Source organism: Micromys minutus, assembly GCF_963924665.1.
Source record: "Micromys minutus genome assembly, chromosome: 2".
Lineage (NCBI taxonomy): Eukaryota > Metazoa > Chordata > Mammalia > Rodentia > Muridae > Micromys > Micromys minutus.
Genome location: NC_137971.1, coordinates 5,589,278 through 5,611,989, shown reverse-complemented (window position 1 = coordinate 5,611,989; position 22,712 = coordinate 5,589,278). Strand labels below are relative to the sequence as shown.

Sequence of the window (22,712 nt, the reverse complement as noted above, 5' to 3'; positions counted from 1 at the left end):
GTGTATTGGTTTCCAGCCAGAACAGAGGAAACCAATCCTGGGCAGCTTCACGATGCCTTAATCCCAGGAAGTAGCCCAAGGTAATTCAGGTCCCTCTGTGAGACAGAAAGGACCCAGGCATGAACAAGTTGGAGAGAGCTGGGTTCGGTTTGCCATACACGGTCTAAGGAATCACAAAGTCAGACTGAATATTTCTGCTTACCCTGAGACTTCCTTTTTTGCAATACTGTGTGACAATGCAGATGTTAGGTGGCTCTGTGCAAATGCCGAAGAAGGGGACGATGTTTTCATGCTTTAATTCACACATCTGGAAACAATGGTGGCGGCATCATTACGTACGCTTTCACATGGGGAGCTACTGTATGTTTTGCCCACTTGGAGCTAATGGCTAAGGTGCTGTGAAAAAAGAGCTCCTTCCCTTTTGCAGGCAAAGGAGCAGATGCTCGGCAGGTGACATTGCCCTCTGCGGAAATGCAACTGACAAGTGGCGCAGTCTGGAAAGCAAACCAGGGGGCTAGCAAAGTCTAATCTAAGCCATGGGTCCTGACCAAACCTGCGAGCTGTGGCTGTTGATGCTGGTGTGTGACCCTGGGTCACTGACACAAAGCAAAGTGCCATACCCTCCCCCCAAGATCCAAGTTCAAAAGGAAGCAGGCAGCCGTCAGAGACGGAGGATGAAGGGCCAGAATTAAGCCCAGGAAAAGTGAAGGGGACAGGTAAAGTTAGGTGAAAGCTGGAACCTAGGTCCTCTGGAAGATTAACCAATGTTCTTCACCACCGAACCGTCTCTCCAACCCCAGAGTTGGATCCAGAAACATCACCACTTGTAAAAGGCACATAAAGGCCAAGTGTCTGAGAAGTCTCTATAGCAAGGAAAGGATAATGGGCCAAGCTGGAGAAACCCCATTCAACCTTTGGGATGGAGGCCACTTCTCACAGTGGGGACAGAGCCAGCAGGGCAGACAGGACCCTTACCAGCCAGACTTCCTGCAGCACAGTTGGCTTCTTGACCCGTGCCTCTGCTTCGTCGTCAATATAAAAGAGGGCAACCCAGTTTCCCTGAAATCAGAGACAACGGAGAAGGTTCTTTGTGTTTCCTTTTCAAATGCACGGGTGGTTTTGCCTGTCTGTGTGCCGTGTGTGCGCAGTGTCTGAGAATAGAAGAGGACAGCAGATTCCCCTGAACCGAGGGTTACAGGTGATTGTGAGCTGACATGGAGGTGCTAGGAACGGAACCTAGGTCCTCTGGAAGAGCCACCAGTGCCCTTAACCACCGAAGCTTCTCTCCAACCGCAAAGTAGGATGTTCTTAATTTGGGGTAATACAAAAGCATCAGCACTCAGAAAGGCAAGCCAGGTAACGAAGAAGAAAGCCACGGGGTGGGGGAGGAGCATTCCACTCCCACTGAGTGGTCAGCCCCCTTGGTGACACTGTGGTACGTCCAGGACTTTAGCACTTCAGGACTAAGGTCTCCTTCAGCCACCGTCAGGGCAGCTGTGGCTTGCCCAGTCCTGGATAGGACCACTGAGGTTGGGTAGCTTGTCCGTGGTGACACACGTGTAGTATGTGTCTGAAGATCTAACTCCAAGATCAAACTCTCTCTTCAATGTCTAATTATCATTCAAGAAAATAGCGGGCCCAAGTCCTAAGTCTGGAGTCAAGGGCCCAGTCCAAGTCCATTGTGACAGCTCCATTTATCTTCTCCCAGAATCCAATTCTTTCCCTGCAAAATGTCAGGGGACACCACCCACAGACTTGCATGGTTTGGGGGCAGGATGGGATTCGTTAAAAGGCACAGTCTTAGAAAAGCAATACTTTGCACGTAAAGTTTCTATTGAATGGCATACCGTATTACACGCGTGACCCGTTGGGTCTGATGCTTTTAGAGTCATTCAATACCCAACCACAAAAATATGTAACCGGGAGGTAGGAGCTGGTTAGAAAGAAGGATGTGGTCTACACACGGAGAAGGCAAAGCTGATATGCGAGTTTAGATCTGCCAGTCTCAGTGTAGACGCAGCTGGGAGGGCTTTGGGATAGAGACAGGATTTCCACCAAGGAAGAGACGCCTGTGAGACCAAGGGGAAAGATGCTTGGAAGAAATGATGCTGAAACCTGAAGGAAGAGGACGTCCCTGTCCCAGGGTGAGAAAGGCAGAGAGGGCACAACCCTGCTATAGACTGAAACCACACTGGAGGGCAAGGATTGGGGATGCATGGTACTTCCTGCCTCCATTTCCCGGTAGCTATTTAACTTTCCCCAGAGGTAGTGCAACGTTAAAGAATGACTAAGCATGTGGTTGGGGACCTACAAGACCCACCCCACCCCTGAGAATGGATAGGAAGAGTGGGGGAGGGGTGGTGCCTGAGCTTTTACCCTGCAGAGGTATCATTGCCCACAAGGCAATTAAAGTCAGGGGGTGGGTTGGGGGGGGAGAAGAAACCCATGCCGGAAGGGTGAGCAGCCTACTGAGATTGTCACTAGCTGAGCGGGACTATTTCAGTTGTGTGTGTAGAGCTGAGTGTGCATAGGGTGCCAGAGGTCAGGGTCGGGTGTCTTCTACTGGTCTCTTACTGTACCGGAGGCTCACCAAGTCCTCTAGACTAGCTGGATAATAGTCTTTACCTCTCCAGTAGTAGGGTCAGAGGCTGCCACTCCCTGACCCTGCTGCTGGAGGTCCCCAGGCTGTGAGAGCTTTCCTTTGTCATCCCTGCAAGTCCCTGCCTATTTAAATTTAAATTAATGACTATTAACATTCAGTGTCCCTAGAGAAGCTAGTGTTCAATAGTCACCTGCAGCTACTGGCTACCACAGCTTTGGGACATGGCCATCCACAGAAGGATCTGCTGGACTGAATTCCTGGAATTATGGGGGGGGGGGGGGGGCTTGTCAGAATCGCGGGACCTCAGGCTGCATCTGCTCACCCAGAACCTTCATTTTAGAAACATTTCTTGTTACTTTTCAGGTAACACATAGTATTTGTATATACATTCTTGCTTTTTTTTTTTGTGTGTGTGTGTGTGTTACTGTGTCTCAGCTCTCAAAGTGACAGAAACACCAGTCAAGACACACACACACACACACACACACCTGGGATTTTGCTTGGAGTCCATCCTTGTTTTCAGAATGGCTGGCCTGACCAAACTCAACTGGAGAGTGGGACAGAAATCCCACTAACACTCATGCACAGACGTACCTGGTAAAGCCCCACAGGGGCGTAGAACAGCTCTTCATCCTGGTGACTCTTGACAAAGGAGCCACAATCTGCAGAAACCTTCACAGCAGATGCATTACTAACATCACATCTTGACACAGGCGTGCCTCGGAGGGACGGCTGTAAAACAAGACACGGCTCAGTCGTTCTCAGCAGTTTGAGCACGTACCCCGGAAATGGTATATTTTGTAGATAATAAAGATGAATTACAAAGTCACATAGTTCACATCTGGGAAAGCCAGGCCTTGAACCCTGATCTTCCTGATCTTCTGTGAGTATCTGCTTATTGTACGCTTCACTCTAGGCCTCTGCAGCAGTGTGGGTAATACGCTAAGTGGAGGCAGATTGAGGAACTAAAGCAGGGGTAAAGGTAGAGCCCTTTTTCTGAGTCGGACTGGGCTACTTCTACTTTTACCATATCCAGCACCTCTTCAACAGACTAGAGTGCATCTTCAGAGCATAGAAAGCCTGTCCTATTAAGGTCAATATCAGTGCACAAACACAAGCAAATTAGATTAAGGCTGTGTGTGTGGAGAGAGAAGAGGAAGCTCAAATCCCTGGAGACAGTGGAAGGTAACTGACTAATAGAAGCCAGCCTTCAGCCTTCAGCACCCTATATCCCAACATGCTCCATGTGACCTCTCTCCTTGTCACTATTAGCAAGTCATTCTTCTTACTGTCACCTCCTCTAAGAAGCCTCCCAGTTGTTCTCCACTCCAGGGCTTTTAACCTCACCAAAAAGACATCCTGTGTGCCTTCCTCATTTTTTGGTCTACACTGTATAATAGATTGTTATGATTGTTATGCAAATGAACCATGTGTCACCGGGTAGATGAAAGGGCTAATGTTGCCTTGAATAGGACCAGATGCCCTTCAGGACTGTCTTTAATGTTCGAACACCCCCACAAGGTTGAGGGGAGCTCTAGAGGCTGTATATATTCTAGTGGAATATTTACATCAGCTTTCCCTCCCAAGGCTCAGGGAGCATCGTGGTGGGCTGGTTGAAAGGCTATAAGAGATGGATGAATACAAGATTGGACTCTGGACCCAAAGCCACAGATACTGTGATTAACTGCACAAGAGCACACAGGACCTACAGAAGAGCAAACCAGTTGCAAAGTCCAACATCGAGCAGGGAGTTACTCTTGGGGATTTGGGCTGCTGAGGGAGAAAGAGAAAGTCACCACTGGGGTGGAGTGGGTAACCACTGGTAGTTCCCATGTCCCACTGGATGACCCCACACATGCTTGTGCATTTAGACTTAGTGTTGTGGAGGGGACATGAAGTTAGAGAAACAGGAGATATTAGGCCAGAGAGAGGTGGAGGGAAGAAATGGAGGGAGGTATAGATACAGCCGAGATACATTGTATACATATATGATATAAATAAACAATTCAATGGTTTTTTTTTTTTTTTTTGCTGTTGTTTTGTTTTTTTAACTCACTGACTTTTGGGGCTGCAGGGTAGCACCCTCAGATAAATGTAGCCTAGAAACTAAACCCGGGTCTTGAGACTGTGCTGATTGCTCACTTCGGCGGTGAGCTGGCTCCTCGCTATGCTTTTACCGTAGAAGTTCCTAGGGAAGATCCCTTGGCAAGTCACCAGGAAAGTGTGTGGCCTCACCTTATGCTGAGGCAGAAGAGTGATGCTGTCATAACGGATCTGCCACCAGGCGTCTCCAGGATGGCTCTGCACTTTTCCCCTCAGCCTCCACAGCATCAGACCTGTGATGGCAGCTGCTGAGGCAAGAACCAGGAGTGTCGCCGTGGGGATCACAGCAGTTGCAGTCATACCTGGAGGGAGAGATGGCCATTGCTCGGGCCCACGTATGAGCAGAGGTCAGCATGTCCCACCAAGCAGGTGTCTCAAAGGCTGCTCCGGGTGTGGTGTAGCTTGTGACATGATGAAGCCACTCAGACTTGGCTCCACTGGGATCCTACTCTGCCAGCTCCTCACCGCCCCCCTCGCTGCCATAGCAACTCTAGTCATCCCTTTGTTAATAGAGACTTCTCTAGTAAGAACATAGCAGTGTTCTAACAGTTTCGTTGAATACTCTCTATGTGCTGAATACTTCTCTACTGTGTTGATCTCCAGGCACGTTCTATCTGGTTAAAAGAGACAGGCTCCTAGCCATACAGCCGTACCCTCCCCTCCGGAATAATTACACTTCTGGAAGGAAGTTCTAGGACTCAAACCTCTGGAGCCAAGGTTCCTTATAGTAACGGTTCTTAACAGGGAAGGCAGGCAATGGTGTCCCCAGGAGATATTGACCGTGTCTGGAAACGTGAGGTTCTGACTAGAGAATGGCTGCTGTGCACCATCCAAAAAGCACAGGACAGTCTCACACAAAGGTTTCCGCCCCCGGAGTGAGTAAAAGCGTCGCAGCTACCTTCTCTGAGCTGCCATGCTTGCCTGCTACAGTAGGAGGCTTCGTTTTGCAAAGGCCGTTATGAAATCCACAGCCGGGTTTATATTCAGGAAGAAAGCCACGGGGCCGTGAGGTGTTCGAGTCATTCCTCCAGGGTCTTTAAAGCAGAGAAGACAAAGGTCAGCACTGACCTTCACAGGTGTTCCACCTGTCTTCACTCTATGTGAAACACAAGACATACAAACAAAACAAACACACAACCAGGGGCTGCAGAGATGTCTCTGTGGGTAAAGACATTTGCTCTGCAGCCCAGTGACCCAGTTGTATCCTGGAACTCACATGATGGAAGGCCAGAACCACTGGCCTTGTAGCTACTATGCATGTAGACACGCCCCAGCCCGTGCACACATGCATGAGTGCATGCACAGAGATGAATAAACAAAAACAAACAAAGCCAGCAAGCGGGGCTCAGCCCCCATTCAATCAGTGTTTTTCTAACTCCCCTAGACTCTTCGGATTTCAGATCTACCACCGTGCAACGTGGAAAGAAGGCAATCTCTCCTTTCTCTTCCAGGTAGAATAGCTTCCACGGCCTTGTAACCTAAACCATGCCTCTTGTGGCTTAAAGGATCATGTGCCAATGCTGCAAGTGTCATCCATGTGTGACATAGACAGATCTTAATACATAGCAACCATCTAGATGATTCTCAGGCCAAACGCTACCCCCTCCTATGGCAGTATCAACCTCAGGACATGGCCGTCATAGTTATTTTTTTCTTTATGTCAGCCCATTCTGGGACTTACTTTCCCCAAGAGTAAGGGAGGGGAAATGCCTGGGATCTGAGCAATGGCAGAAGGGAGCAAGTAGACACCGAGTTAAGCACTAGCTTTGCTCTTCGTGTCCCCATTGCTTTGTAGCTGGAAAAACAAAACCACGTTTTTTATTGTAGGAATTCCTAGTGCTGGGGACTCAGAACAGCACGGGGTCCTAATATCAAGTCACATTCAGGTTTTACTCAGAGGCCCAGGACTTCTGGACCCCATTGAGAATGGGATCTATCTGGGGCATCAAAGGAGGCAAAGCCCTTACAGGGGTGTAGTTGGGGTGCTGTGCTCCTGAGTGCCCCTCCCCCAGGGATCCTAAAAAGAGCCATATCCACAGTCTGAGCAAAACTCTCATAAGGCCCCAAAGTGATGTTTATGAGTTCAGAGTGCTCTGACTTTGTGGGTTTGTGTGTACATATATACAAAAAAAAACAAAAAACAAAAAAACAAAAAAACACACAAAAAAAACCCACCCCAGGTTTCACGTGAGTTTACAATATTGTGTTTGCTGCATTAATACCTATCCTGGAATATGTACAGCCTACAGGGCACAGGTCGGACATACCTGTGTGAAGAGACTATTTAGGGGAAAATTAGGACTGGGACCCCGCCTACAGCATGATTCATCTTACGGAAAAAAACAAAGGTACCTGATTGTTTTCTGGAAACTGTCATAATGAAGAAAAGGAAGAAAGAGGGATCTGTTTCCAGATGTCTGCAGAGTATAGATGGAGTAGTCCATATGCCTTCTCCCCTGGGAGTCCAAAAGCACAGGACCAGTGATTCCTGGAGCGAGAGATTATACCAAGTGAGGATAATGTGGCTCTTGTGGCCAAACACAGCATCCCATCCCATCAAACATGATGCAAGACTTTGCCATTTCACAGAACCTGAGCTAAGGTCAGCATGAACACCAATGGACAGAAGATAGCTCAGAAGTACAACCATGCCGGGAAGGCAGGCCGACCCCTTTAGCTCCAAATATGAGATTCATCTCATATCAAGAAAAAAAAAAACCCAAATACCCAAAATTAAGCCAGCTTGCATGCATTCACACAAAACAGCTTCCCATGAAAAGCTTCACAGGGCAGCAGCCGACTCCATGAAGGACAGACAGCTGCCTCTCTGGTCCCGGCCTGCTCTCCTCCAAGTGTCCCTGGGACACAGGTTTGCAAAGATCTGGGCCCTTCCTTCTGACTCTTGTGGGTGGTGAAGCTTCGGCAGGGTGCTCAGGTGCTCAGTTTCAGCAGGTTTGCTGTCCTTGCTCGGTACATGCTAAACTCTGGTTAACAAGGAAAGACTTCAGAAAAGGGAACGCTCGGTCTACACCCCCAAATCAGAAGCCGTGCCCTGGCATTAGGCTCCACTGAGGACAGAACACAATATTGTCATGTATGCAGTACCTAGTATGTGCCTGCGGTCTGGTAGTAGCTCTGTGATCTTGGTGACCTCACATACCTAGAAAAGGAGTAACTCAGTCCTATCATGTATTTCCAAGTCTGCCTTCCAGAGCCAATGGAAGCAGAGCTGGCCCACAACCCAGGCCTACGAGATCTGGTGCCCGCTTCTTCCTGGAACATTACACTGCCTTCCTTACTGTTCAGACATGTACTAAAGGCAAGTCCCTTTGTGATCGGGAGTGGGAAGACATTATTAGAAGCTGTGAGAGAAAGAGATCCTAGGGGGACGAAGGTGACGTTCAGAGGCCTTCTCATCTCCTGGTCAGAGAAACCTAGAACATTCAGGAAGCTCTAAGCCCACATGCCCTATGAAAGACTGGACTTTGTTGAGATCATAATAGAATGTAATAAAATAAGGCAGGCCTTTGAAAACCTACAACACATGTCCAGCATCTCCAAGTCCACAGGGATGTGGCTAAGAAGTCTGAGCTCAGAGACCTTACCCTGCAGTGTGACCTGACCAGCTCTCAGGGTGCTAATCAGCTGCCGGCCATCCCGGAAGTCTTTCTCAGCCTTCATCATCTCTTTCACAGTCTGAGCGTAGAGTAGGAGAGCATCGTGCAGGTGGGCAGAGTAAGGGCTCACCTTCAGCAAGAGAAGCAAATACTGTGTACGTGCATGGAGCTCCCGACACCTAGCTAGAAGAAATCATTTTCTGTCCTGTAAGCACAGGTCCAGCCCAACTGAGAAGGGAGAGAGCTACCTCACGCCCACGCCGGATGACAGCAGACAGCTGTCCAAGTCTTCGCCTTTCCTTGGAAGCCCCAGTTTTCTAGCTGGGTCACACACTCAGACCCTGAAGAGCTCCAGAGGCCATCTGTTATTTGTGGGGAGGGGTGTGGCATGGGTGGAAGACTCAGAAACCAGGATGGCTGCCATTTTTCTTCTGTGAGAGCAGAGACACACTCTCTACCCTCTCTGGGTCTCAACTCACTCATCATAACCTGGGAGGAAATGATTCGTGAAGCATGAGTGTGGCGAGATGAGGCCACGACCCATAGTAGTTCTTCAGTACCTGATGATTTAATCAATAAAACACACATGCATGCACGCACACACACACACCCACAAACACACTCATACACAACACCACCTTTTCCTCCAGCAACTGCAACAGAGAGATCCCTATAAATACCATCTTACCTCACACACATACACACTCACACACACACATAAACATATACACATGTAGTAAATATTAAAACATAATGAACGGCTTAACTCTTTATCAGCCCCATGGTCTCATTTCGAGGGCCTGATTTTAGTACAGAGCCCCACGTGCCTCTGTTGCCCAATCTGAGCCACCACCCAGGTCTCACTCTGTTCACTCAACTCCCTTCCCTGGCCTCTCTTTCGGGGTGTTTCTTTATCCCAAAACCCAGCACAAACACAACTCTACAGCCCGATAGCTTTTCATACAGGTTTATGTGTTCAGTTTTCAACCAAAGCACAAGAAGATTACATCAAACAAAAATGCAAACTGCCCTCCTATATGAGATATTAGACCTATAAAGCCCTTAATGTTCATAGCTGTTAACTCCGATTAAGCCCACCTGTATCTAGCTGGTTTCTCTGAACCTCCATGTTGGGACCTCTCCTCCCTCATCCTCTGACCTCTCTCCACCTCCCTTATCCCGCCCTGTCACTGGATTCCCTTTATTTTACTAATTAAAATGGGAAGGTTCCGATGAAGTCACCTCATAAGTACGTGACTAGGCAGCCCTTCATGGGAAAGTGGAATTAACAACTTCAGGACAATCTACACACACATACATTACACTCTCACACACACATTATACCCACACACACATACATTACACTCTCACACACACATTATACTCACACACACATACATTACACTCACCCACCCACACATACACACATATACATACAAACACATACATACACATACATTACACTCACACATATGTACAAACATGTGCACACAAATACATGCACACACGTGCATGCACATGCATACACATAAACACACATGCACATACACATATGCACATACACATATGCACACACACACATATACATACATGCATGTATATACACAAACTGTCATCACGGTCAGGTCTACAGTGTGACCCTCATTCCTCATCAAGCCCCTGTCTTCAGTGTCTCAGCTTGTCCCCAGAGCAGAAGTACCTTCCTCTCTGGCTGGTATTCTCACTAAACCCTGCCATGTTGTTCTTCCTCTGCACACAGTCGTGTTCCTGCTGGCTGGTGTGCCCTCTCATGACTGTTCACCCTCACAGAGCCCATCTGTTTGCCTGACCTCGGCCGTTCCCCGTTTGACTCTTCCATCCTGACTAATAGTCTTGTCAGCCTCCTGACAAAGGCCATCAGCATAGTCTGAGGTCCCGTTGGCATCTCCTCTGCTCTGTCAACACAGTGCATTGTCACACTCAGGGCCATACCTTGGAAGGTAGATGCTACTAAGGATTCCAGTTCATGTTTGGGGAACTCCAGCTATGAGGAAATTGGGTAATTTACTCAAATACTCCACAGTTAGTAAATAGCAAAGGCTTTCCATCCCACAACTCTGGCTCCTCTGTGGTCATGGGTGTGGACATCACAAAAGAACATCATACCACTGTTTATTTTGAGCTATGAAAGACAATTGTGTGTGTGTGTGTGTGTGTGTGTGTGTGTGTGTGTGTGGCCATGTGTGGCCGTGTGTGGATATGGATGTATATATGTGTATGTGTGTGACTGTGTGTATGTGGATGCATATGTGTTTACATGTATGTATGTGTATATGCATGTATGTGCATGTGTATATGTGTGCATGTGTGTGAGTGTGTATGTGTATGCATGTGTGAATGAGTGTGTGTATGCGCGTGGTTGGGGAGAAGAGACAGAAGGAAGAAAGAGAAATGTCTAATCCACTGTGTAGAAGCCAGCAACAGACCTGGTCCTCTGAGGAGATGGAGCTTTGAAAGGGTGGCCTCCTCAGCCTTTGGTAGACTTGCTTCCAGAAGCCATCATCTTCAGTGCCACCTCCATAGGTGCCGGGCACAATGAGAAACACCGACTCATAGATTTTGGGGAACTGTGTCACCTTGTCCTTTATCAGTACTTCCTTCCAAAAACGGTCCTAAAGTTTAACAAAGTACATGTCACCATGCTGTAGGAAATGACCCGTGGATCCCAACTACATTCAAGGCAGCACTGTGTCCTATGTTAATTCTCGTAAACACAATGATTCCAGAAGGTTCTGCAATTCTAGATTCATGCTTTATAGCTAGCACACAAGCAGTAGGAAGGAAGCCAGAGAATACAGAAGGAAAAACATACTCGAGCACCAAGGAGCTAAGATACGTGAAGCTTATATAACGGCCAAGACAGCCAAGCTGAGCGCACGTAGGACCACGTGGTCCCACTGTGCTTGGTGGTTTCACTTTTGTTACCATTGGTGACATCTAGATGCTGATGTGCTCTCACAAGTACATACGTACCACTCACTTCGTGGATCCCAGAGTCCTAGTGTAAACATGTCTAGAAGCACACATGCATGTGTGTACACATAGAAAGTATGTGTGCTTTACATAACTGATATTATTACACTATACTGTTTCTTTGCAGCTTGATTTTTTTTTACAGCATATACCTACCTGAAAATTGTTTTTATCAGATGGATCTCTGCATTGTTTTAAGAATCAGGGTAGTGGGGCTGGAGAGATGGCTCAGCCGTTAAGGGATAGGCTCACCACCAAAAATATACAAATCAGGGTAATATTGTGTGAACACTTCCTGGTACACTTTTCAATTGTATGTTCTCCCTGTTCTATAAACCAGTTGGAACTGACTAGAAAAGCTTTGCAAGGAAGAAGGAAGGGCTAGAAGGGATTCCCTGCAAATCCTAAGGGCTTCCCCATCCTTTCCTCCCACCACCTACCTGCCAGCAGAGAGAGGGGAGCGAGAAGAAGGGGCGGACAATAACAAACGGAGGGAAAGAATTCCCCGGGACCTTGAGAGAGGTAGAAACCCAGTCACCCAGAGAAACCTGAGGCAACTCAACTGTCCCACAGACTGGAAACTACACTGTAGACGGGCAGTAAAGGACAGGCACGTGGCCCTTTTAGATGTCGTTAGTGTAGTATGTGCAGACACTGAGGCTGGCCCTGGGCTAGAACACACACGCATAGTAGGTGTACATCCTCAGAGAGGTTATTTCATCTCTCTGGGCCTTCCATTTCTTATTCTGTTTAAGAGGTTAAAACAAGCAAGCAAAGACTGAACAGTAGTCGGGCAACTTGGAAGTGCTGAGAACTTAGTGCCTCACCGGCCTTACCTAAGACTTGGGTTTGAAAGTTGGAAAGATAATCATGTCTACCTGGTAGTGGCAGAGGTCAGCTATCTACATAGCGCTTGTAAGTACGTGCTACTTCATTATCAAGCAACCAAACCACCTGAGAACTGTTTCATGGGCCAGTGACATGGCCTATACATTAGCTTCAACAAGGACATGGAAAAATGACTGTGGAAAACCACAGGGGGAACCACTTGTCTGGGAGTCCTTCGGACAGGTGTGTGTACTTGACAGAAATTAGGGTTCTGCTGAGGTGTATTCACATGGAGGGCAGAGGCTGGACTCTGGAGCCTGCTCACCTCATCTTAGCCCAGGACTAGTCCCTCACTAAGTGCAGAGGGACTCTGGGTAAATGCTTTCAGTTCAATCCTCGCCTATTTTAGTGTGTGTGTTCAGGCACATGTGTACATGCATTCATGCTCATGTGAGTGCATGTGTGTTCAAGTGTGTGTATACACGTGTGTATGCATATCTGTGGGGGTCAGAGGTCAATCTTGAGTGTTGTTTTAGATGACACCCTCTTGTTATTTTTTGAGGCAGGGTCTCTCAGTGGCCCGAGCTCACCAAATAGTCTAGGTTGGGTAACAATAAAGCCCTAGGATGCTTCCTACTCCACACTTCTCCAGAACAGGGATTACAAGTGTGGGCCACTAAGCCTTTTAAAGTAGGTCCTAAGGATCAAGGTGTGTGTCAAGCACTTTACTGACTGAGCTATATCCCCAGCCCTGGTCTTAAGTCCAACCTTCAGGGTACTGACCTCCTAGAGCTGTAGTATGCGGCTCCCAAACATATCCTGCCACCAGACAGTTCCTATCAGCTCTTACCACAGAGCCACCAACCAACCCTACCTCCAGCTGCTGCAGGAGGATGAAAACAAACTCTCCCGTGTGGAGTCCCAGATCCTCTGCGGCCTGTAGAACGCGCTTTGCATCCTCTGAGCTGCACATTAGGATGATAACTAGAAGAAGGGGGAACAGTCAGCCAGTTTCTCATGCTCACACACACACACACACACACACACACACACACACGTGAGTGTGTATGCGAGTGTGTGCGTATGTCATACGCACAGGCGTACTTGTATTTTATGTCTAAATTAAAAAAAAACACTGCAAACAACACATAACCTTTTTTATTTCTTGGAACATTCTTCAGGAAACAGGAATGCCTATGCCATGACAGGACATATTTAAGCTGAGCCTGTGATACACAACTGTCGACCTCTGTCCTTAAGAAGCTAAGTCTCCCCACCACCACCACAGTGTGCAAGTCCAGGGCATCTGAGATCATTTCTTGGCCTTGTTTTTGTTTGGCTGACCCCAAATGTGTGGCTCCTCGGCTGAACATTAATTAGGAAGAAGAAAAAGAGGAGCTGGGGTCAAGGACACTTGGACCTTCTGAGTTGGGAAGTGACCACGTGCTTTGCTTCCATTCAGTGACACCATCATTCATCCTGAGGTCACACAAATGAAGAAGCAGTTTAGCTTTTAGGTTAGACAAGCTACTGTCTTTATCCAATAAGCTTCATATGTGTGTCAGGCTTGATCACAGGAAATAGCTGTGAGCAAGCCAGAATGGAGCCCACTGTCAGGGGAGCACCAGCCACTGTCCCACTGTCAGGGGAGCACCAGCCACTGTCCCACTGTCAGGGGAGCACCAGCCACTGTCCCACTGTCAGGGGAGCACCAGCCACTGTCCCACTGTCAGGGGAGCACCAGCCACTGTCCCACTGTTAGGGGAGCACCAGCCACTGTCCCACTGTTAGGGGAACACCAGCCACTGTCCCACTGTCAGGGGAGCACAACTGTCAGGGGAGCACCAGCCACTGTCCCACTGTCAGGGGAGCACCAGCCACTGTCCCACTGTCAGGGGAGCACCAGCCACTGTCCCACTGTTAGGGGAACACCAGCCACTGTCCCACTGTCAGGGGAGCACAACTGTCAGGGGAGCACCAGCCACTGTCCCACTGTCAGGGGAGCACCAGCTCTGCACTGCTCACAGATACTTTAGAGAACACTCACTGTGCAGGAAGAAAGACCCATAGATTCAGAGATAACTGTCAGTCATCGCACAGCCCCGTGTTGAGGTAGAGCATCATATGCTGGAAGCATGTGGGAGGAGACTGCTCAACTCACAGTAGAAGTGAGGAGGAGATTGGGAACCAGGTGCAACCTCCAAATACACTCCTGGTGACCTACTTTCTGAAGCCAGGCCTCATCTCCTAAAACCTCCAGAACCTCCCGAATCGTCACTAGCTGGAGACCAAGCATCAGACGCACCAACCTACGGACAACAGTTTTGAGTCCCAGACAGTGAGCGGGTGAAGAGTTAGGGGACCACTGACACGTTCAGCAGAGAGAGACAAAGATCTGGTCCCAGCCAGTGTGGCAGGCAAGTGTTCAGAGAAGGTCTCCCTGCGGAGGTGAACTCGAGGCTGAGTCTGGAGGCTGAGGGAAAGCTCCTAGGAATGCTGCGTGGGGGGTGAGCATGGGTGTCATGCCATGAAGTGTGTGTTCATCTGAAGAACACAGAGAACTTAATCAGGGTATTCTAAGTCGCACCGCAAAAGCTGTGCCTGCTGAGTATCAGCCAACTACCTATCCAAACTCGGCCCCAACCTTCCTATACATTTGTTCCTCTACATCCCTTCCTACACACCCCTTTCTATACATCCCTTCCTATGCATCCCTTCCTATGCATCCCTTTCTATACATCCCTTCCTATACATCCCTTCCTATACATCCCTTCCTATACATCCCTTCCTATACATCCCTTCCTATACGTCCCTTCCCACATGTCCCTTCCTACATATGGCCCTGTTGAGTCCCGACCTTCCTGGGAAAGTTGGTTTTCTCTGTTTAATAGAGGTGACTATGACACAGAGAGGGTAAGATCCTTGCTCATGAACACACAGTTAAACAGTGAGGAGGCCCAAATCAAAGCTCAGTATGTCTGTCTCCAAAGCCCATGTTTTCAGTGATAAAGTCCAAGTTTTGCAGGAGTATGCTTCTAGAACTTATTCTGCACAGTACAACAGTATAACATCCGAGATTTCACATCACATGCTCATGTATATACATATATACATATATAATATTATATATTGCATGCATAATAAAGAAACCACTTCAATGTGTTATTATTTTATACCTTGTCTCCACCTTCTTTTTATACTCATAGGAAAATAGGTATAAAGACAGGTTCATAGCTGTTTCTAAACAATCTCCAAACACGAGCAGAGGGAGACTCTTCCGACTTACCCCTGGCGACAGATGACACGCTCCTGAGAGCTTCCTGCAGAAGATCTGAGCTGCTGTTGCATCTCATGCTGACCGTGACCGTGAAATGGGGCTGGAGTTCATCCTCCACAGCCCCCCACATCTCATCCACTTCTTCCCGGGAGAAACCAGTAGAGGAGCCTCCAAACACCCCGATGTGTCCCCAGCCCAGGTACCGCAGGCTTTCCAGAAGCACAGCGCTGACTTCCTGCTTGGACGGCACAAGTGTCACACAGGTGTCACACCAGAAGTGGTCCTTGAGGGTTGACATTTGTCCAACAAAGTCGAACAAGGGGATGTTCCACTGAGAGGCCAGTAAGCCAATAACCTTGAAAGTGAACAATAGAGCAGCTTTCAGTGACAGACGCCACACTCACAAGTCAGGCTCAGGGACCCTGTGGGTCATTTCTGCAACTTGGTATGTCAACGACTATGCCTGCTATAAAACGGGTAGTTCAGGGACCTCAGGGGACAGAAATGATATATGCAAGGATTTCTCAAGCCCTTGCTATGTTCTGATCCCTCAATTAAGAAGAAAGGCCACCCAGAGACTGCCCCATCTGGGGATCCATCCCATATACAGACACCAAACTCACACACTATTGTGGGTGCCAAGAAGTGCTTGCTGACCGGAGCCTGATATAGCTTCTCCTGAGAAGCTCTGCCAGAGACTGACAAATACAGAGGTGGACGCTCACAGCCAACCATAGAACTGAGCACGGGGTCCCCAGTGGTGGAGTTAAAGAAAGGACTGAAGGAGCTGAAGGGATTTGCAACCCCATAGGAAGAACGACAATATCAACCAAACAGACCCCCAGAGCTCCCAGGGAATAAACCACCAATCAAAGAGCACACATGGAGGGACCCGTGGCTCCAGCTGCATTGTAGCAGAGGATGGCACTGTCTGACATCAGTGGGAGAGAGGCCCTTGGTCCTGTATAGAGGAATGACAGGGTGAGGGGGCAGAAGTAGGTGGGTAGGTGGGGAAGCACCCTCATAGAAGCGAGGGGAGGGGATAGGTTAGGGGGTTTCCAGAGGGGAAACTGGATATGGGGATAACATTTGAAATCCAAATAAATAAAATGTCCAATAAAAAAAGGACTACTTCCAGATAAGTCTAACCTTTAGGCATTGTGACACAAACTTAGCACCTACAGAATCCATTCGTAAAAATCATACAATTGCATTAGCTAGAAACATCCCTCATAATGTTTTGGGCACATTTATGATTTTGTATTTGGCCCATTTCACAGCTGGTGAGTGATATGTAGACTGAACACAAACCCCTTGTAAAGAACCCTTGATTTCTCAATAAGGCCACCATTTTAAGAACAAAGATGCTTTTAATAATAACTTTCCCGCTCATTTCTACCTTTAGTTCTTAAAGGTCTCATGTATGACACACACATGTGATAAAACTTGACTAACTGGAATAGTTTCCAAGTTGGGATTTTTATTGGTTGAGCGTTTTGTGCATGCATAAATGTGTTTTAATCAGTTCCATCAGCTCCAATGTGTTTTAACCCGTTCCATCAGCTCCAATTTCTCCCCAGTTCCCCCAACTATTCCCTCCCAACTTCATGAAGATTTTTTTTAAACCCACTGAGTCCAGTCAGAACTGATAGAATGCATGGGTATGAGGCCATCTGTGGGAACATAGAGAGTCTCTTAGAGGCTGCATCCTTAAAGAAAACTGGCTCTCCTCTCTCGGCAGCCAACGACTGCCAACTGCCGATCTTTTCTCAGCTCGGAGTGGGAAATCCTGAGCACCTCGCCCTCTATGCTTAGACTTTGCTTCACCTGATCTCACACACGTCTTGTGCATGCTCTCACAGCGGATGTGAGCTCATACATGCAGCTTTCCTTCTGAGTTCCGAGAGCAGTGTTTGGTTGTAATCATCCGGTGGTTTCGGCTCCTATAATCAGTCCTCCTTGGTGATCCCTGAGTTTGGAGGGGAGGAGATGACATAGATGTCCCATGAGGGCTGAGCACTCATCTAAGCTTCTAGAGTGTTTCTCTGGGATGCAGTCATTTCTCCCAACTTAAAGGTGGGGATATGGAGATATGGGGATGTATTACAAAGGTAATACCATCGTAAGGGGATTAGAACTCAAGCCGAAGGCCCCCATTTAAATGTTTCCTGAACTCATCCACTCCTTTCTTGTGCATTTTCTTTAAGATGCTACATTTTACAAAGAACTTCGTAGACCTTTGTCTTAAAGAAGTGTATGTCCCTCATGGAAGCTGATATGTATAAAAAATAGTCCTGGAAAGCATTTTACCCTATAGCATTTATAGATATACATTTACAGGCATTAAGGGAAGCAACCCATTACTTTTTAAAAGAAACTTTCAAAACATTAATTTGGAATAAATTATCAAATACGTGTGGGTTTTCGACCTCACCTCAATAAAGATTATAAAACAACATTTATAAATGAGCTTAAATAATAGAAAAATCCAGTGCCTGGAGGAAAACAGTTTTTTCTAGTCTGTTTTTCAGAGGCATTTTATTTCTTGACTTCCTACAAAAACGAGACAAATTCACAAACACGTTCAAACAAATTAATGATAAATTAGTCCAAATGGAGGAATTATGGCCAGATAAGAGAAAAGCAGAGGGTGGGCGGTGCCTCAGCCCTTGAAACTTACCTTGAAGGAAGAGTAGGGGTTAGCTAAGCAGAGAGATGTCAGAGGCAGAGACATGGGTATTTCAAAGGTCACCTGGGTTTTACAGCAATGATCACAGAGAGTTCCGCAGCACCGGGGGAGTAGCTCTCTTAGTCACCCTCTTCATCTTCTCTCAGATGGCATGACACCAGAGGACACTGACTAAGCCAATCTCGTTAAGCACCAACAGCATGTTTCCCTCGTTTGCTGTAGCTTAGAACAATCTGTCATGCCATAATCCCTCCAGTGCGTGATGAGCATCCCTGAATAATTTATTACAGGCACCAAAGGAAAGCCTCCTTCAACAATCGATAATGTTATATTTAAAAACAAGCCCTGGTGTCAGTCTCAGATCCTCCAAACCAAGCGGCTGACAACATCAGAAGCAATGAGTCTACGTACGAGAGACAGCCAAACAGTCAAACAAGCAGGAAGAGAAGAACATGCGACCTAGACAGCAATTGTTATGATTTTTGCCCAGAGATTAATGAAACTATACACCCATCTGAAAATCTCGTTATATAATGCAATGCCATGCACAATGAATATATACAAGTAAACCTTTAATCAAAATGTAAAAATGTCAGTAAGAAGAATGCGTGAAGTTTGTCTTTATCTGTATGCTAACTCCGTTCAGTACAAACTCACAGGACAGCTTTAGAATACTGCATACTCTACCTCCGTGCCTTCTGGGCATGCTGGTCCAAACAGAGCAGAAATGTGTTCTTTCTGAACCTGGTCGATGAAAGATGCAAGAGACTCCTTGGCATTGCATGTTGAATTGGTGTAAGTGAACTCCCAGCTCAAGTTCCCAAGACCCACTGGCTCTGAGTTGAGCTTTTCCATAGCAATCTGGAGACCTGCCCCCAGCCTTTGCACACTAAATGGATGAGAGATGCTCCAGGGGGCGTGGAGCCCCACGGTGAACTTACTAGCTTCAAGACAAGTCACTAGCATAACGGCAAAGAGCATCAAAACCAGAGAGGGATGATCTGCATGGCTTTCAGCCCCAGCATAGAGCCTAGATTCTAGTGGGGACTCAGAGCGTGACCTAGAAACCATGGATAGCATCATTATGCAACTCTGGTAGGCTCAGCCTCTTGACCACTCGTGCCCAGAACTTATACCAGATAGAACAGTCCCCGGAGACAACAGCTTGCTTTCTATTCAGTGCCACTAATTAATTAACAGAAGCCGGATCTTTCTCAGCAGGGCCCTAACTCAAGATAGAAGCTGCAGAGCTACAGAAAACAGGCAGATGTGGAGAGTCAAGAAGCCCCCAGATGCTGGTCCACTGACGGCCTTCTTGTTGCTGGACAAGTCACATGACCCTATGTGGAGTCACAAAGTCCACTGACATAGTAAGAAAGCCTGTGCTAGAATTCTAACTGCTCTTCATGTTAATTGCATGACCTAGGGCAAAGTTAGTGTGCGCACCATCTCCTAAGTGATATGGGAAAGATAACAAGAAGCCGTTGTAAATCTAGTCCCTTGTAAGGCTGACTCAAAGCCATTCCATTTATACTAGTTTTAGGGGCTGGGGAGACAGCTCAGTTGGTAAAACACTCACTATACAAGCAGGAAGACCTGGGCTTCAACCCTCTGGACACACTTTAAAAGCTGAGCATGGTGATGCGTGCCTGTAAGCCCGACACAAGAGAGGTAGAGACAGGAGGATCCCTGTGGTTAAATGTCAGCCAGTCTAGCTGAATCGGTGCGATACCTTGTCTCAAAAACAAGGTGAAGAGCAGTTGTGGAAGACATCTAATGACCTCCAAATGCATGAACACGGATGAACAGACATATAACACACCAAAATTAGATCCGATGGTGGATATCATAGTAACAGTGGAAGCCATTGTCTGCTCAATCCATTTTACAGAAAACGTTTAGAGCAAGTGGACTAATGTTACTGCCAACCAGGCATATCCTCTCTCCCTCACCTGGGCTTAGAGGAACATGGGTCAATTAATACTGGATAAACATTGACCTTCTCTCTGTATAGATCATGGCAAGAAGACTGGAAAAGGGGGTGACCAGCTCTTTACTGTCTGACACATCAGAAGGATGCCAAGGCTCTTGGAAGACCACAGCCATCCCAGATAAGATGGCCTAGATATTTCCAAGGCACATGCACACTGAACGGGTCAACTTACCACCTTCTTGGTTCCTCCCATTTATCTAATGCTTAGATGTTTTAGCATGATATACTTGCTAAGGTCAAAATTTCCTGTTTTAAACTACTAGTCTTTCCTGGCAGTCTCGAGCACAGATTCTAGGGCTCTACTCCAGACCTTCTGAAGCAGAAGGTGTTCATGGGACTCTGAGCTGGAGGTTCTTGTTTACCTTAGGTGCACTAGGTCTCAGTGACTAAGAGTTGAGAAGCCCTGACACTTTATATCAAGAGGAAGGAAGGACCGGCTGGTCACTGCTCCTCCCCATTCAGATGTAATCCTTTAAAGACCCTTAGTCCAGGCCTTATTCAGACAGACATCACAAAACCCCACAGAACACAAAGGTTATGTCTCTCCTCCTAGAGTTAATGTACAAAGTCTTGAACCCAATGCCTCCTTCCTTACAAACGTTCCCAATTCTGTGACCTTCTTTGCTTTCACAGTGAACATAAAACACCATCCTTTCTTCTCAGACCGACATGGTTTGGGTGCCATTAGACTACATACTCAGCCTAAGACCTCAAACTTAGTAGGAATTCAGTAAAATTGGACAGGAAGGGTGTGGGGAAAATCCACGCAAACTTTCCTCCTAAGAAAAAGAGAGGCAGCAAAAGGAATTTAGCTTACCTGGAATGAGATGGCCTATTGGAGAAACAGTCAGCACATCCCCTGGCCTATGATGGCGGAAGACATTGACTGCATGAAGCCTGTCTGCTTCTCTGTGCAGCAGGTATCTAGAAGAGAGATCTGTGAATTTGACAGTTTCTTATCCTAAGATCCCAAGGATGCTATGGGGTAGCATATTGAGTGACAGGTGCAAGTTCTCTTTCCGACCTGGCTCACAGGTTCCCCCTCAGGTTCCCCCTCAGGCATACACCTTGTGCTAACCATCCCTGGAGTAAGGGAAAGTAGCTGCTGCCTGTCTGGCTTATGAACCTCCAACTTCCCACTGGATCCTTAGGCTTGGTCCACAGCTGGGTTAGGGGAGCCAGAAGAGTTATGACCAAAACTGGGGGAATCCCATGTCTTGGGTTTGCAACAAAACAATTTCCTCAGAATCCAAAAATCACTGCTTTAGAAACAATGTCCATGGCTGGAGAGATGTCTCAGAGCTTAAGAGCACTGACTGCTTGTCCAGAGGTTCTATATTTAATTCCCAGCAACCACATGGTGGCTCACAACCATCTGTAATAAGATCTGATGCCCTCTTCTGGACAGTCTCATATACATAATTCTAAAAATGTCCAGCACTCGTGGAAGAAGGGGGCTCAGGTTGGCTCTGACAGCTAATGGCAGAATGAATGAAGTGTTCCTAAAAGGCCCCACACAAGAGGAATGGGCTCCTTTCCCACTCCCGAGGGCTCTGCCAACTACCCTGGTATTCCACTTCTCTAACTCTCTATGCCAGTTTCCACAAGGGATGTGTTTTTGACACCTAAGCAGGCGCTTTGGAAGCCTCTGCTCAATGCTTTTGATAGTTAAGAAGCCCTTTCTTCCCAAGCTATCATCAAAATCCAAACTTAGCCTGTTGTGTGATCCTAAAATCCAGAATTCTAAATATTTACTTCACAGTCTTTGGTTCTGCTTCCGGGATTGCTGACCTGAAAACCATGGCACAGAAGTTAGCAAAGGGGATAGGAAGCTGGCTGTTTGGGGATGTGTGACAGTCAGGCAAACTCAAGTATCAATGGTGAAGTAAGTGAATGCATTGCTACTTTCTTGTGACTTTAGATTTTCCAAGATCTTTTTTTATTAGATATACTTTATTTACATTTCAAATGTTACCCCCTTTTCCTGTTTCCCCTCCAGAAACCCCCTATCCCATCACTTCTTTCTGCTTCTATGAGGGTGCTCCCTTACCGACCCACCCCTTCCTGCCTCCTCACCGTGACATTCTCCTACACTGGGGCATCAAGCCTTGGCAGAACCAAAGGTTTCTCTTCCCATTGATGCCCAACAAGGCCACCCTCTACTACATGTGCAGCTGGAGCCATGGGTCTGTCCATCTGTACTTTTTGGATAGCGGTTTAGTCCCTGGGAGCTCTGGTTAGTTGGTATTGTTGTTTTTATGGGGTTCCAAACCCTTCAGCTCCTTCAGTTCTTTCTCTAACTTCTCCATTGCGCACCCCAGTTCAATGGTTGGCTGTGAGCATCGCCTCTGTATTTGTCATGACCTGGCAGAGTCTCTCAGGAGACAGTTATATCAGGCTTCTTGGCATCAGCATAATTGTGTGGGTTTGGTGGCTGTATATGGGCTGGATCTCCAGGTGAGGCAGTCTCTGGATGGCCTTTGCTTCAGTCTCTGCTTCAAACTTTGTCTCTGTATTTCCTTTTGTGAATATTTTTGTTCCCCCTTCTAAAGAAGGACTGGAACATCTGCACTTTGGTCTTCCTTCTTGAG

At 47.2% G+C, this 22,712-nt stretch overlaps 1 protein-coding gene across 1 annotated transcript in view; it reads right to left on the bottom strand.

The window, feature by feature from the left end:
* The window catches only part of LOC308418251 (guanylate cyclase 2G), a gene marked incomplete at both ends in the record, with an annotated part of 42,330 nt that extends 23,131 nt beyond the window's left edge, over positions 1-19,199 (bottom strand). Inside the window, 11 exons of the mRNA XM_080913635.1 lie at positions 203-307; positions 976-1,059; positions 3,197-3,334; positions 4,838-5,007; positions 5,621-5,739; positions 7,058-7,193; positions 8,311-8,452; positions 10,788-10,973; positions 13,037-13,146; positions 15,449-15,794; positions 18,816-19,199. Coding sequence (XP_080769761.1) covers positions 203-307; positions 976-1,059; positions 3,197-3,334; positions 4,838-5,007; positions 5,621-5,739; positions 7,058-7,193; positions 8,311-8,452; positions 10,788-10,973; positions 13,037-13,146; positions 15,449-15,794; positions 18,816-19,199 — 1,920 coding nt within the window. The remainder of the gene's footprint in view (positions 1-202; positions 308-975; positions 1,060-3,196; positions 3,335-4,837; positions 5,008-5,620; positions 5,740-7,057; positions 7,194-8,310; positions 8,453-10,787; positions 10,974-13,036; positions 13,147-15,448; positions 15,795-18,815) is intronic.
* Between the last annotated feature and the right edge of the window lie 3,513 nt (positions 19,200-22,712).